Source organism: Sturnus vulgaris, chromosome 25, assembly GCF_052056855.1.
Source record: "Sturnus vulgaris isolate bStuVul1 chromosome 25, bStuVul1.hap1, whole genome shotgun sequence".
Classification (NCBI taxonomy): Eukaryota; Metazoa; Chordata; class Aves; order Passeriformes; family Sturnidae; genus Sturnus; species Sturnus vulgaris.
Window position 1 is genome coordinate 4797334 of NC_142267.1, and position 14650 is coordinate 4811983.

Genomic DNA, 14650 nt, shown 5'->3' on the forward strand with positions numbered 1-14650 from the left:
AATCTCTCAAGACCTGAAAATGATTTTTCAAGAACATTTTGGAAGTTACAGTACTGTGTGACTGGACCATCAGCCAGAAGGAATAAACCAATTTACTGATGAGAATTGGTAATCTCTCTTTAAAGCTTTCCTGCACCCACACTTTCCAGCTCCAATACCCCAGCTCTTCCTATGAACACAATCCAGTCTTTCCTTAAATATCCCTTCCTCTGTGACACAAAATCTGACACCTAATTCTGAACAGCAATCCTGTTTGTGTGTAGACAGAATTTCAATGCAATAGTGTATTTTTTCTTAGAAAGGAGGAAAAAGAAAAGAATCCCACACACATAGTTTACAAGTCAAACTCCATTAGCTGTAAACCCAAAGTTAAACAGGAACATTTTTGTGTTATTTAGAAAATAGCACTGAATTACAGCTCTAAGCGAAACAATTTAAGGATTTTAATGTACCAAACATACCATGAAATGTTTCCATTTTGCCCTGATTCAGGTGACAAAATCTGAACTCAGCATAAGTTAGTTACAAAACATGAACTTCATGTTGAATTACTTTTTGAAGTAGCTTCTCCTCCCCCCTTCCCTGGGACTGTTTGTTTCCTGGCCTCATTTAATAAAGACTGAAGCCAAACTTTTGTCACCATCTGCACCATTTGTACCCAAACCAAGGGGTTTCCTCAGTGAGCACAGTGAGTGGGTCCCTCCTGAGCCACTTCCAGCTGGGACCAGCCCCTTCTTGCTCTGCAGTGCAGAGTTTGCCAATTAGAGGGGAAATGGCAGGGAAGATAAAACAAGGGGATGTTCCACAGGCATTAGCAAGTGATGGGAAGGGCTACTGGGCAACGGGCCAACTCACCCTTTCTGTGTGAGGTTTACACTCATATTTGAATAAAGATTCAGACTGTGGTGTCAGAGTTACCCTGATTCCTGATCTGAACCACACCAACATCCATCCTTATCACCCACTACAGGTAATACCACCTGAGTGAAATACCTGCTGGAGATCACAACTGGACACTTCTTTTGAACTTTTCTGTGCACCTCTGAAATACCCTGAAACGGTTTCTGAAGTCTCTTTCAGCTAATAGGATTGTATCCACTTATACAATAAGGAAATTAAAGATTTCTAACATAAAAACCCCACAACTAACCAAACACCTGCACAACACCTCCTGCCCAGTCTGTCCAGCTTATAATCATTGTATTGAGAACAAGTTCCTCAGCCTTTACCTCAGGATCAGAAACCTAAGCAAGCATTAGAAATTTAAGCAGTTTAAGTCCAACTTAAACTCTGAGGGGAGATGTGAACACAAGCTGAAGCACAAAAGCAGACTTGCCTTTCCCTCCTCACGAGTCTTGCTTTTAGATGCCTCCTTTGGGGAGTGCAGTATCAGCTGCTGAGGTTGAGGTTTCAAGACTCGTGAAAAAGCAGAGATGGTGCCTTACTGAGCTGTTAACCCGGTCACACAGCAAATAGGCTCCAGATAAACAAAGGTGACACCAAAAGTGCGACCCACCCTTGTCTTCCTCAGCTTTTGTTAATAAGGTGTGACCTGATAACTTCAAAGCCTACTCAAGACCATGTAAATGCCAACATAACTAAACACAACAGTCTGTGGAACAAACATGAAACCAATCAAGGGACTTGTAAAAAACAGCTCCCCCTTCTCTACCCTAATTTTCATAATGAGTACTTTGTCTACTAGCTGATGAAAAAAAATAAATTAGTCACTTGGTCTTTTATCTCTGCATTTTTCCCATTTCAGACATCCTTTGCCTTGAAACAGAACTGCAACACAGTAATTAGTTTCAGCTAAGGGAAGTTACCTGCTTCCAGACCAAAAGGCTCCCAAGTGTTTCTGGATGAAGCCAGTGCACAACACACACGTAGAAGTGAGTATTTTACTTGTCAACTTGGCCTTTCCAAACAGAGGGGAATAGGAGCCTTCCAGTCTACTGATTAAAAGTTCTGTCATTTCAGGTACTTAAAAGATTTCAACTTATCATCAGTACGTATTGTTTAATGCTTTGCTTATCCATTTTGCCTGGACAGAAAGAGAACCCCCTCCTAAAAGCCCCAGGCAGCCGAGCATCTGTCCACCTTCATTGACAAGACACCCTCTGCCTCCTCTCACCCTTTTTGTCCCCAAAGCAGATGGTTCTTCCTGTATTTTCCTTCTACAGAGAGACACTGATCTTTTCTTCCAGGTTTACACTCTAAAGACACCTGGATCCCTGGTTTTGGTGCCACATCAGTTCATGTATGATATGAAGCTACTGACTGGTAACATACTGCAAGCAGAAAACATCCCCCACTGACTGCACTCCAGCCTACCTGCTGCAACATAAACTCATGCTCCCGAGGAGGGTGAAACATGACATTTTCCTCCAAATCCCAGGACATTATGCTACCTTGCACACTATCTTGGGATGAGCATGCTAACCACTCTCAGCCCTTCACAATCATTGAAGATGTTATTGCACTTCTGCAAGCCCAGGGCATGCTGGGCTCAGCCTCCTCCTCTGCCCACTCAAGTAAATCAATGATTCATCATTTCTTGTTTTACATTTACACAGTGTCAACAATCAATACTAACTATTCACCAAAATCTGCAAAAGCAGATGAAATACTATCTGTACAAGAAACCGATCTATTCATGTTTTGGGCTATTTGGTCTTTTGTTTTTCTTTTTAAAGGCACAATAATTAAGGAAGTTTTACCACAAAAGCCTCTTACCACTGACTACATATCCCTTGCTGTTTCAAGCAATAGAAGAAAAACAAAAACACCCCTATACAGTGTTTGTGAACCAAAGCTGGTGCCAAACAATTAAGGCTTATGGGGCATAAAAAGAATTCAAAGCAAATGAAAACTCAACTTTGGACTGCTTGTTCTCTCTAAGCCAGATGCATGAAGCACACAGCATGGAAAAAGGGTTTAAGTAATCTTTTAAAGTCTTTTTAAGCTCTTGGCACTGCCTGGTTCTCTAAGGACATCCCAAAAGGATAAATACACAATTATGATCTGAGTCCAAACATTCCATTGTAATTCTAGCACTAGAGAATGGTACATCTACAAATATTTGTGACTGAGCAAAGCAGAACATTCCAAGATGGAACGTTAAGGGAGAAAGTGATGAAATTAATTATAGATCACTTAAAACTTCTGTGCAAACCTCACGATGAACTGTGTTTAAATCAGAAATCACAGGGTTTAATTTGGTTCTCATCTTTGCTTTGCAGAACTCATTTAGAAAGGAGTTCAATCCTTCCTGCTCAACTGCATTGTAACAGCATTAAAAATCCCCTCTATTTCCTACAACTCTACAACCTGTTAAAGGTATTTTAGAGGAAGCCAGTTTTTATGCTGATGTCTGTCAGTAAATTACAACGGTTACAAATTAAGCATTTGCCTATGGAGGCAAAAGTCCTCAGAGTGTACATATTCCAGGCTAAGGAGACACATACATGCTGTTAGGATTTGTGGTTAAAAAAGGTCATGCTCAAATCTTGCTGCTATCCTTTGGAAAGTGCAAAAATAAAAAAAGCCCTGCCAGATTCTTAGATATACACAAGGACTGGGTGCAGTGGGACAGATAAAGTTGTCCAGTAAATTCTGCAGCCTAAGTTTCCCCACTTTTACTGCTATGTCTGAGGATTGATATGTAATGTATTTCTGTGACTTGCCATACAAATAACTTCTCGAGCAGCTTTTTTGTTCATCAGTACACACACTCTTACAGAGTGGAAGCAGTATATATTTGATTTTTCAAACTGGCCATCAGTAGGCATAAACAACAAACACAGCTTGCTCCCTTCCCATCACTGTGGTCAATGGTGTGTTATACTGGGACTAAAAAGTGAAATGCTTTTATTTGGAAACATAACAGGTGTTTGTCAGGTTTCAAAGGCCTACTGGTCTGAAGCTGTTCCCCAAAATACTTTTGCCAAGTTTTTGGTCAGTCTCTTAAGAATTACTTGGGGGAATTTAGCAGGCAAGATTGTGAATTCTGTTCAATTTATATACTCTAGACTTTTACACTTTCCTTTGCACATCAAGACAGATCAAGTCAACTCTCAGATCCAGTCCTAACCAGAAAAGACAGTTCAGGCTGAGCCCCCAAGGCATTTCTAACCCAGCCAAGCTGTGCAGAGAGAAACGAGTCCTGGCACTCTGAACACCACCGACACACTCTTAATTTAGAAAATACTAAATCAGCAAAAAGCGATAATCAGCTTCTCATTTTCAGAGCAACATAAACTTTGACCCTCTCCAAATTTCTGACAACCACGAGGAGCCGACGGCTTTTCCCAGTGAACAAACGCGCTCCTTGAGATTCCCCGCAGCATTCCCCACCCCTATTTATGTCATATGCCCAAAGCAAAGGAGCTTTAATTAGCTCACATCCCATCGTTAACTGAGCTGCCTAATGCATGCTGACAAGGGCTGCTGGCGGCCGCGGGAACCCCCGGTGTGCGGCTGCGAGGAGCCCGATGAGGCGGCTGTCCCGGGGGAGCCCCGCTGCTCCCACCCCGCCGTGCCCCGGGAGCGGGGTCGCTTCCCCCCGGGACCGCCCGGGGAGCCGCACCAGCAGGTGCCCGCTGGCAATAGTTTTGTGTTACAGCGCTCAATGAGTGATCCCTGCAGGAACCGCCGGCTGTTTTCACAGACACAGAAGGCAGTCAAAAGTCCACAGCATGAACTTGGAATGACCCCAATTGCGGAGTCACTGGCGGGTTCATCTGGAGGACAACTGTGCTTTATTAAACAACTAATACTCTTAACAGATAATTCCCCTCCCCCCAGCCTTAACTCTTACCAAGCCTGAAGGTCTTAATGTTTGTTTATTTTTTTGGGAATGGAATTATTTGCCCTCCTTCACCCCCCTCCTTAAACCTCTTAATATACTGAAAAACAGAGAAAAAGCCTGAAGAGATCCAGTACCTTGAGTTAATAGGTAACAACAAAGTATTCAGAGAGGCCGCATTAGGTTTGGTTTTAACATGATCTTTACCAGCTCCCTTGATTTTGATTTCCAAAAGCATTTCCATCTGCACCAACTTGCAGCACTTAGCCTCTTTCCAGACAATTTCTTTTTCTGCCATGACCACCTGTGACCACACTTGGGATCTGAAAGAACCTCCTGTTTAAAAACTAACAGGCTTTTCGTGTTCTACGAGATATTTTGAAGGAAAGCCCATGCAAGCACATTAATTGGACCAGCCATCGTGTGTGTGTGTGTGTGTAAATAGTGAACAACTCTGAGCTGTTTGTATCTCCTGGTACAGCTTGGCCTTCTCCCACGGACATAGAAACAATGTTTTCACTCTTGGGGGATACACAGCTAAGGAACTTCAAGTTTAAGTCTGTAAATACACAGTAGGAGGTGCAGTCAGCCATTTATCAAGACTGAAATGATGAATTTCAAACCCATTTTTTCTCCTTCAGACGCCACTGGTGGTACAGGGGATAGATGTGTGTGTCCACCTGACACGTAACCACTCAAAAACTGCAGGTTAAAACTAAATTTCATTTAATCTATGATAAATGCTTATGTCCAGTGTCACAGTTTATGACTTGGCAACTCTTTGCATACCTCATTTTAAATTCTCCTTTGTTCACTGAATTCTCCAGTGAGTCAGCAAAACAGAACAGTCCATTTCATTTTACAGGAAAATCAGCTGGTAAACCTCTTTGAAATGAAGCTCTAGAGCAAATGTAAAACTTAAAGCTCTCTAAAAGTCTCTTTTTTCAATTGTCAAATGGTCACCTGTACATTCCTCTATCAGCTGTGCATCTCTGTGTGTGCAGTTGCTGCATTGTTACAGGGCTCTCATTGTCAACTGAGCAATTTCTCCTGGGTAAGGCTCATTCAAAGCTGCCACCAGTGTGTCAGTTTGCTTTTGAATGGGGTACATTTAGGACATTAAGTCCACATTAAATCAGTTCTTCCCACAGAATATATCACCATTTCTGTTCTATCTACCCATACCCATTTCTCCACATAAAAATACACTGGAGTAAAGTGTGTTCACTTTGTGCAAAAGCTTTGTAAAAGAAAGGCTGAATTTAAACCAAATTGAGAAGAAAACTTTTAATCTAGATGCTGGCCACACACGTTTCATCCCATGGTACAAATGAAAACCAGGAAGAAGAAAATAATACTTCAAACTTCTCAAAGATGATACTTTATCCCAAAACCTCTTTCAAAGATACTAATTACAGACACCAGATGTTCTGCACATTAAAACTGACAGTTTCCATGGCTTATGATTGCCACTAATTGGTCATAAAACTTGCTGTCTTTTCAAACTAGCAGGAAATGGGGAAATGGCCTCATCTGTAATGTTCCTCCAGTACTCAACATTTCTGCCTGGGAATTTCAATTGCTTTCCACCTCATCATCTGCACATTTTGATACAGATTCTCACTGCTCTTGTGAACCTGCACGAGCTGCTGATCTGTGGATGAAATGCAAGTTAAACAAACGATAACCTGCAGTGCCACCTGGACAGCCTGCAGGAGCCTCTAGGCTACACTGGGAAAGATAAAGATTACACTGAAGAAAATGCAGAAAAAGCTACATTTGACCCAAACTGTATAAATCACATTTGGAATAGAAAGGATTATGGTAAATGCTGCTAAATCCCAGTACTTCAATACCTCAACTAGCCTTTGTAAGGGATGACCGCCAGCTCTCCTGAAGGAAAACCTGAATTCTAACCTGTAAGGTTGCCCAGAAGGATGACATGTATTTCAGCCTTCCTCACCTTTATCCACTAAGACTGACAGTAACCACGCACATTCTGCTCCTAGGAGTTAAGGAGAAGAGCCAGGAATCAAACAAACATCATGAAAACAGAGAGTGGTAGGACACTCAGCAAACTTACAACTCCAACACCACCATGACCTTCCTACAGCATCATTTGATGATTCTGTTTAAGACTCTTCTGAGGAAAACATTACCACGTATTTCTTTCTCAGGCTTCATATAGAAAGGCTTTTGTTAGAAGCTCCCTGACACCAAGATAGGATTTTATTTTCTGCTACTTCCTTGGCATTTTGAGCTAACGTTTCCAGAGGTGAACTGCAGTTACTCCAAAGATGGGAGAATGGTATCAAAGGAGTGGTTGGTTAAATGAACTAAGAAACTTCAAACAAAAGGGAACCATCAGCTTTGCTTTAGAAACCTTTGTTTTTGGGTAGAGCCTGCTCAAACTGTACTTTCCTTCTGTGTTCTGCTACAGCCACTTCTCATTTTATTTACTGCCCACTTTGTTAACGTTCATGCAAGTTAAACACTTGTTCAAGATTTATTTTTAAATAATCCCTTTATTACTTCCTCTTTATTTTCCATTCAGTTATCTTTATCTTCCTGTCATTGCCAACCACTCAAGATTCTGCTTTGATTTATCTTACAAGGAGGGTTAAAATTCCCATTTCCCTTTGTGTTGCTTTCATGCTCCTGTTCTACAAATGCCTCCATGCCAAACACTCACCTGGAGCATCCTTAAGTCTTAAAGTTTTCTTACCTGGTTCTAACACCTCACCTCTTTTCCTATCTCTGTTAAGCACCTAAGAACCTCTGCCATCAGTCTGAACTCAGCTGAAAAAAATAGATGGAATGAAAGTCTAGGGCAGAAAGGTTCATTAGCCATAAAAGAAAACAGACACTCAAATGCAATTTACTGCAACTCCACTCTAGGGAAGTTTTGGCATCTCAGGTGCCTGCTTCTGGAAGGAAGCCTTTCCCCCAGCACCCTGTGTGAGTCCCAAAAACCTAATTGGGAAATGCAGCTGTGACTGATGGTTTACCTTCATTAAGAAGCCTAATTAAACTGGAAACTTCAAAGTTCAATATAAAAACTAAGCTCTTTCATGGAGTTCACTAAATTCTTTTTCTCAAGAGGAAGGGAGGTACCCACCAATTATTTCTATCCTAGATCCTAACCTCAGAGTCATAACAGCTACACTACTATGTGCTCATAATTCCTAAAAGATAAAGAGAATTCATGGTAGAGGTAGAAAGAAATCAGACACATTAAATACAGGATTGACAAGTTGTGAATCTTTTCTATCCTTTACCACAAGGAATTACACTATGTCAGCACAACACCTATTTGCTAGTAATAGATACTACCACACTTACTCTTCCATTTGGAGAACACAAGCTACAGAACACTTTTGTTCAGCTGCTAATTCAGTGTTCAATATTAATTTCTAAGTGAAGCATCTGAAACAGGAACACTTTAGGGTTTAGTTCTGTCATGCCTAACAGGGGAAATAAAAAAAGTATGGATGCAAAGAATGTGAGACATTTCTACGCATATGGCAACTATAGAAGGCTCCATTCAGAGGGAATGAAATTCCCTCTGGTGTCTATATTTAGGATCAAAGAACTTTTTAAAATACAGAACTTGGAATCTCTAAGGGATAAAAACTACAAAACTGTCTGTAGTGAACTTTATTTAACCTAAGGTTTTGTGCCAATTTAAATACGCTGCAGCTCTCCACTTGAAAGAAGGCATTACCCACTGCGTGCTCTGAAATGCATGGAAAAGCCATTACAGGGATAATCAGCACAACTATAAAATAGAAAAGCAATAAAATGACAAAACCAGATACAACTCCAATAGCTTACTTCTCGATTCAGTTGAGCAGTGTTACTTTTAAAGCCATGATTATAGTATTACTCTTTGTTTATCTATCTACTCACACCTTAATAGCTAACTCATCTTAAAATCTAGGACAGATTTTTATTTTAAGACACTTCATAAGTTAGGTAGTCAAACAACCAAATGGAGATTTTTCCCAGTCCTCAGTGCCTGTGCAGGACACAGGCTCCTCTAGTTTTGGCTGCTTTAGTTACCAGATTCACAGAATAAGCTGCAAAGACAAGAGCCCTCTGTAGCACAGCTGAATCAGGTGAAAATTTATGCAGTGAAAATATCCTTTAAAATACCTTCCCAGAGCACCAAGAGCAAGATGAAAGTGACCTATTGTTTCAGTTTTGTTTCTCTTGACTAACTCAAATTGTTTTTTCTCTCCACATAATTTTCTTTACTAATACTTTACATATCCTAGACACACTCATAAGGTACACACAAGGTAGAAGAGAAAGTAAAAGACAAATTTCCATGTTGTACCACGAACATAACACATCCCAAACTGTACTTGAAATGCCATTTTTTTAATCTGATGGACGTTCCTGGCTTAGTTTTTGAGCAGATATAAATGCCTGAAAGCAATGCAACACATAAGGAAGAATTCAACCTATTTGAGCCTTTTTTATCATTAAGTGTTTTCCTTGTCTTCTATGGAGCAGAATTAAGATTCAATCTTTGGAAGGAGGATTCATCAATCACAATGTACTACTAAGCCTTCTTAAATTATGGATTTCTCTCCTTGTTCCAGAAGGACAAGTACATAAACCATATAAAAAGCTTTGAAAAGGGAACTGTGTAGGACTTGCATCACAGAGACATTTCTGATAATATCAAGGAGAAAGAAAAAAAAATACCTGGGAAGACAAATAAATAGTACATGGGATGGTTTTCAAAGGTATAAATGGGAAGCAGGCCCTCAGCTCCTGTTGAATTTTGAAAGGAGTTCAGCATCCAACTGCCCTTCTGCCTTTGAAAATCTTCTTTCACAAATCCCTTGGTTACAAATGACTCCAAAGTTCAAAGAATGACCTTGCCCTTGTGGGAAACAGAGGAAGGCTCGTGCCTTTTAAAGGAAGATTTATGGGACTGTTGCTGCAGATGTGACTGCCATGAGGAAACAACACTTTATAGAAAGGAAACTCTAAAGAAACATACTCTATTGGGTGGAGTGGATGGGTCACCAGAGACCACAGCCACCAGGACAAAACATGGACAAAAGTACTCATTTGCACACAGATCCAGCTGCCTTCCAGAAGCTCAGCAAGTCTTCTACCAGACTGCTTGTACTTGTAGTGCTGAGAATTACAGCTCCACCTACTAGGTGGTGAAGGCAGGAATATCAACACAGTATTTTGCTTGAATTTCTTGAAACTCTGCAAAATAGGCTAACGCTAAAAACAAGATAATTATGACAGAAAATGTGCATGTCATCCTTCCTCATGGCTCAGCTCTCTGGGTCAGATCCAGCTCTGCACTTGGTGATGGACTAGGTTTGATAATGTTAGTCTTGAGCTCTCTGTAATTACACAGACTCTGCATTTCACATCTTCTGAATTACCTTTTGTCACTAAGGAGGGGAAAAAGCAGATTTCCTTGTATACAAGTAAGTGGGAAAGACTGTTAAAGCATGAACCCTGACAGTACACACATACTGTTACATGTTAGGAAAATGATAAAAATAGAAATTAAAGAATTTTCACGAAACCAAACTTACCAAAAAAGCATTACTGCAGTTGTACCCATGAAGGGGTTCATGCTGACACACCACGTATGTAATGAAACATTTCAAGAACATATGTTTGCTAAGCATTAAGTACAGCATCAACCATGATCCAAACTGCTTCCTGTTTCTGACTCTTGCCTCAGATCATCCCTCTCTTGGGCACTAAATACAGTTATTTTCACTGATATAATTGAATTCAACCAGCTGTTATCAGGAAGGACAAGAGAATGTTCACCATGTTCACTGTGGAATTAAACTACAGATAAATACAAAGCAATTTAGAAACTTCTTAGTTTGTTGCTATGTGGCACAAAACCCCCCAAACCTCAAGTGTCAGCATAATAATTGCTATTCACATTAGCTTAATCACTTCCCAAAAATAACTAACAGCTAACAACTCCTGTTTGACTAAATAATCCCTTAAATACTCCACCTTTCTGTAGTGCTCTCTCCCTCTATGTAGATTATGTATACATAATTTTACACAGCTTTGTTCATTTGCATGTTATTTCTCACTTTGGTTAACTGTTGATGCAACTTGCAAGTATCTGTACAGCAATAATAGGGCTTTGAGGGGTCCACTGACTCCTGTTTCTGGCATCCCTAGATGTATAGAAAGGATTTAAGAAAAAGAAAATCTACACTTCAAATACCATTTTACCAAAATAAACAGGACATAAAGCACTTGAAGCTTGTCAACAGTTCTATTTGACTTCTTGCCTTTTTTTTGCTTATCGTTATAGCAAACTTTAATATCACAATTTTTACCTTTGCAGCAGAGTTTGATACTCCATGAGTGACATTTCTGATGAGACCACCCACATTGCCATATTTTATAAGTCCACTAACACCTTCTGAAACATCATTCAGTAGACCCATAGGGTTGCCAAGGAAATCCACAGAACCTAGAATCCTTGCTGCCTGACTCAGCAGCTCCTGTAAAATCAAGAGGAAGAATGAAGTATTTCTTATTGATCACATTAAGCATCAGCAAGGCTGATGGCAAAAAAAATAAACATCCCACCCACAACAGAGGCTTATGGCAACCCAGGTAGGTTTACTAGAGAAATCAACACACAAATACCAGTAAAATTAACAACACTTTCATCTTAAAATGCAGTGTATTCTTAGAATTCTTCCAAGATACTACTTCTCCATACACCAAAGAAGCAACACAGCACTTACACTTAACAGTCAGAAAAGAGTTCCCCCATCCTCAGTGGAGAACTCCTCAACCAAGAGAAGTTCAACCTTTGCCACAACATAATCTCTATCACACTGACCTCCTGGAAGTGTTTCAGAATGTCATTAATGATGAACTCCTGAGTTTCATATGGATGGACCCGAGTGAAAGGATCCAGATTAATCACAGCATCTTCAAATCGGATCAGAGGGAACCCCAGTGTGCTTTTCAATGCCTGAGTAAATAAAAGATATTGCCATTGTAATTCTTCCCTCTGCTTCTCATTCACAGCACCCTTTAAATGGGTAACAAACCAAGATCCTCTGAAGCTGCTGGAGTTCTCTGCCATTGCAGAGAGGACACAGATACAGAGAGCAGTCACCCACAAACCTTTTCCTTCTAAGCATTGATAACTTCTCAGCACTGCATTTCTTCAATAACTCAAGAGTCTCTAAGTTCCCAATGCAATGTTTCCCACACTTGATAGGAATATTTCAAACCAAAATGTGTCCAAGATTCCATATATAACTTTGCTATATTGTTCTAATGTTCAATTAAACTCTAACCCTAAATGAATTTCCTTGACAAAACTGGCTCTTTTCCACCCTGTTGAACTTCTGTGAAGGGATTAAGTGTCAGGATGAGCTAGAATAACATACATAATTTCCTGTAAGCCTGAGGCTCATTTATGTGGTCTAAAGAAATTCTTTAAACTAGCTTTTCCCATTATTTTTCAAGGAAGAAAACAAAGACTGTAATTAGCTCATAGGCCATCTGTACTTTGTACAATTTATACATAAAAACCCACATTTAAAGTGGACAGGCTATACATCTAAATACAGATACACAAAAACAAAATAGTTTTGAAAAAAAATAAGAAAACTTATTTTTTAATTAGAAAGAGGCTCCTTCTTCAGGTCTTGATAATGGCATCTGCACACTCACCAACATCAACTATGAAGAAGGCAAAAAGCTTCACACTGATGTTTTATCTTTACACATTAATCACCAAAGCTGCCTGGTAAAAGGAACACGAGGTTTTGTGCCATCTGCAGGCAATTAAGGCAAGTTACAGGTCTGAGTAAAGTTTGCAAGTAAGAAAAGAGCTATTTATTTTTTCAGTAAATGGATGACCAACCAGAGTAGTCCTCATTATTCACTTGGGTAGGAAGTAATTTCCTGTTTAACTATCAGATATTATATGAGGCAACTTTGTTAATACTGGTACCTAATAAAAATAATCTGTCTACACCAAATTACCAGACAGCCATGTCCAAGCCAGAAACATTAGAGGTAGTTGGAAAAACTTCCACAAAGGCTCTACTGTGATTATTCTCTCCCTCCTACCCTGAACTCTCCTGTGCTACAGAACTGAACTGAACTCTTTCTGTGAAAGTCAATATACAGAGTATGCAGGGACTGTTAACATTATGAGGAAAAATGTATATGCCAAGTTTTCCCTTGGGAACTCTGCTGGCTGCTGCCAAGATGGATCCATGTGCAATCCTATACCAAGGGTGGCAGGAAATGCAAACAGAACAGTGCACAGTGCTGGGCTCTTAAAGGCACTCACCACTAGTTCTGCTTCCTCAGTCTGCATTTCAACTAATGGAATTACAAGGCTTTTCATGTTGGAGTGCAGCTACATATTCAGGACACTGTTGCTATTATTTAGCAGTAAGGAATATCACAGCTAAGGGATATTATAGCTAAAAATACCACAGCCAAGGAATATCCCAACTGGCTATTGAACTGTCCTCAGCACAAGGATTCTGTATAAATAATACAATAATGTAGGACTGGTGATCTTCTGGATCATCTTGGTAAGACTCCATGACATGACATTCATTACACAACACTAAACTTCTCCAGAAGCTTCTCATCATAATGTCCTTCATATCAAGGACAAAAAAGCCCAGTTGGTGTCTCAGTTTTGGTTTTTTGAAAAGGCAGCAGCTCAGTTCCTCCACAATGGGGAGAGGTTTTTATGGTTTGGTTGATTGGTTTTGTGTCAACTCTCCCACCTTGGAGGGAAGTAGTTGTACTAGCTCAGAAAGAACTGAAGTATTTCTGACTGAAATGTTAAATTAATCATTTTTGAAGTGGCTGATTTGATTGCTGCAACTTTATTGTGTCAAGAACGTCCTAACACATGATTTGGGAACATTGGAAGAGATTATGTTTTGGCCATAATCTGGAATCTCTGGTTCACTTACCAACTATGTCAGAGTTATGACCATATTAAAAACACCAGACTTCTCACCTATTTTAAGTTCATACTCAATCTCATTTAATTTTTGACTATATTGCACAGTGCTCAGGCAAATTCTCCAGTTCCAATGAAACAACATTTTCTGGATTAAAACACTCATAGTTGTTCTGTACTTCTCTAAGTTGAATAACTTCTTATTTTATGATAGTAATTCCCATTAAGCTCTTTACACTTCCATTATTGAAACTAAGGTCCTTTGTAAAGCAGTGAGTCATTAGGTCCAGCTGGCTGTGCTTCAACTGAAATTACAAAAATGAAGGACTATTACAGAAGAGACTGAAAATTATGCTAATTAAATGTACCTTGAGATCCAAAGGGAGCTTGTTGGAAGTGAAGACACTCAGCTTGATTTGAGGCACACTGATTTTCAGATTTTCAAAGTAGTATCGTTTTTGTCCTCCACCTTGTTCAACAACCTTCTCATGGAGGTTTTCATCATACTTTTCAACCTCTGCATCCAGACAAAACACAGGAATGAGAACCAATTAAAGATAAATAAATATGGGGTTAGGAATGCATACTCTGTTAAGAGTTAACAATCCTCTGTACAAATAAAAACTATGTGTGACTGCTGGTGTAGCCAGCAAAATTACTCATGCCTTGTGACATGAAGTTGACCTCTGAGGCTCAAGAATTTTTGTCAGATCTCTCTGCATCTCTCAAACCTGTTATTTGAGCTTTTAATCTCACTTCTAATTTCTCTTTATCAGCACACAGAAACAAGGAGATAACACATGACTTTGCAATTTTCCTACTGTGCAGTCATGCTCTTACAGTCTCTTCTCCTCCCTCCACTTTCTCTACAA

The 14650-nt window shown here is 39.8% G+C and overlaps 1 protein-coding gene across 5 annotated transcripts in view; it reads right to left on the bottom strand.

Moving 5' to 3' along the window:
* Positions 1 to 14650, bottom strand: part of VPS13D (vacuolar protein sorting 13 homolog D) — a 96158-nt gene that overhangs the window by 25974 nt on the left and 55534 nt on the right. For all 5 annotated transcript variants that reach the window (XM_088178795.1, XM_088178798.1, XM_088178794.1 and 2 more), the window contains 3 exons: positions 14147 to 14295; positions 11673 to 11807; positions 11158 to 11325 (listed from right to left, as the gene is read on the bottom strand). In XM_088178795.1, coding sequence (XP_088034921.1) covers positions 11158 to 11325; positions 11673 to 11807; positions 14147 to 14295 — 452 coding nt within the window. The remainder of the gene's footprint in view (positions 1 to 11157; positions 11326 to 11672; positions 11808 to 14146; positions 14296 to 14650) is intronic.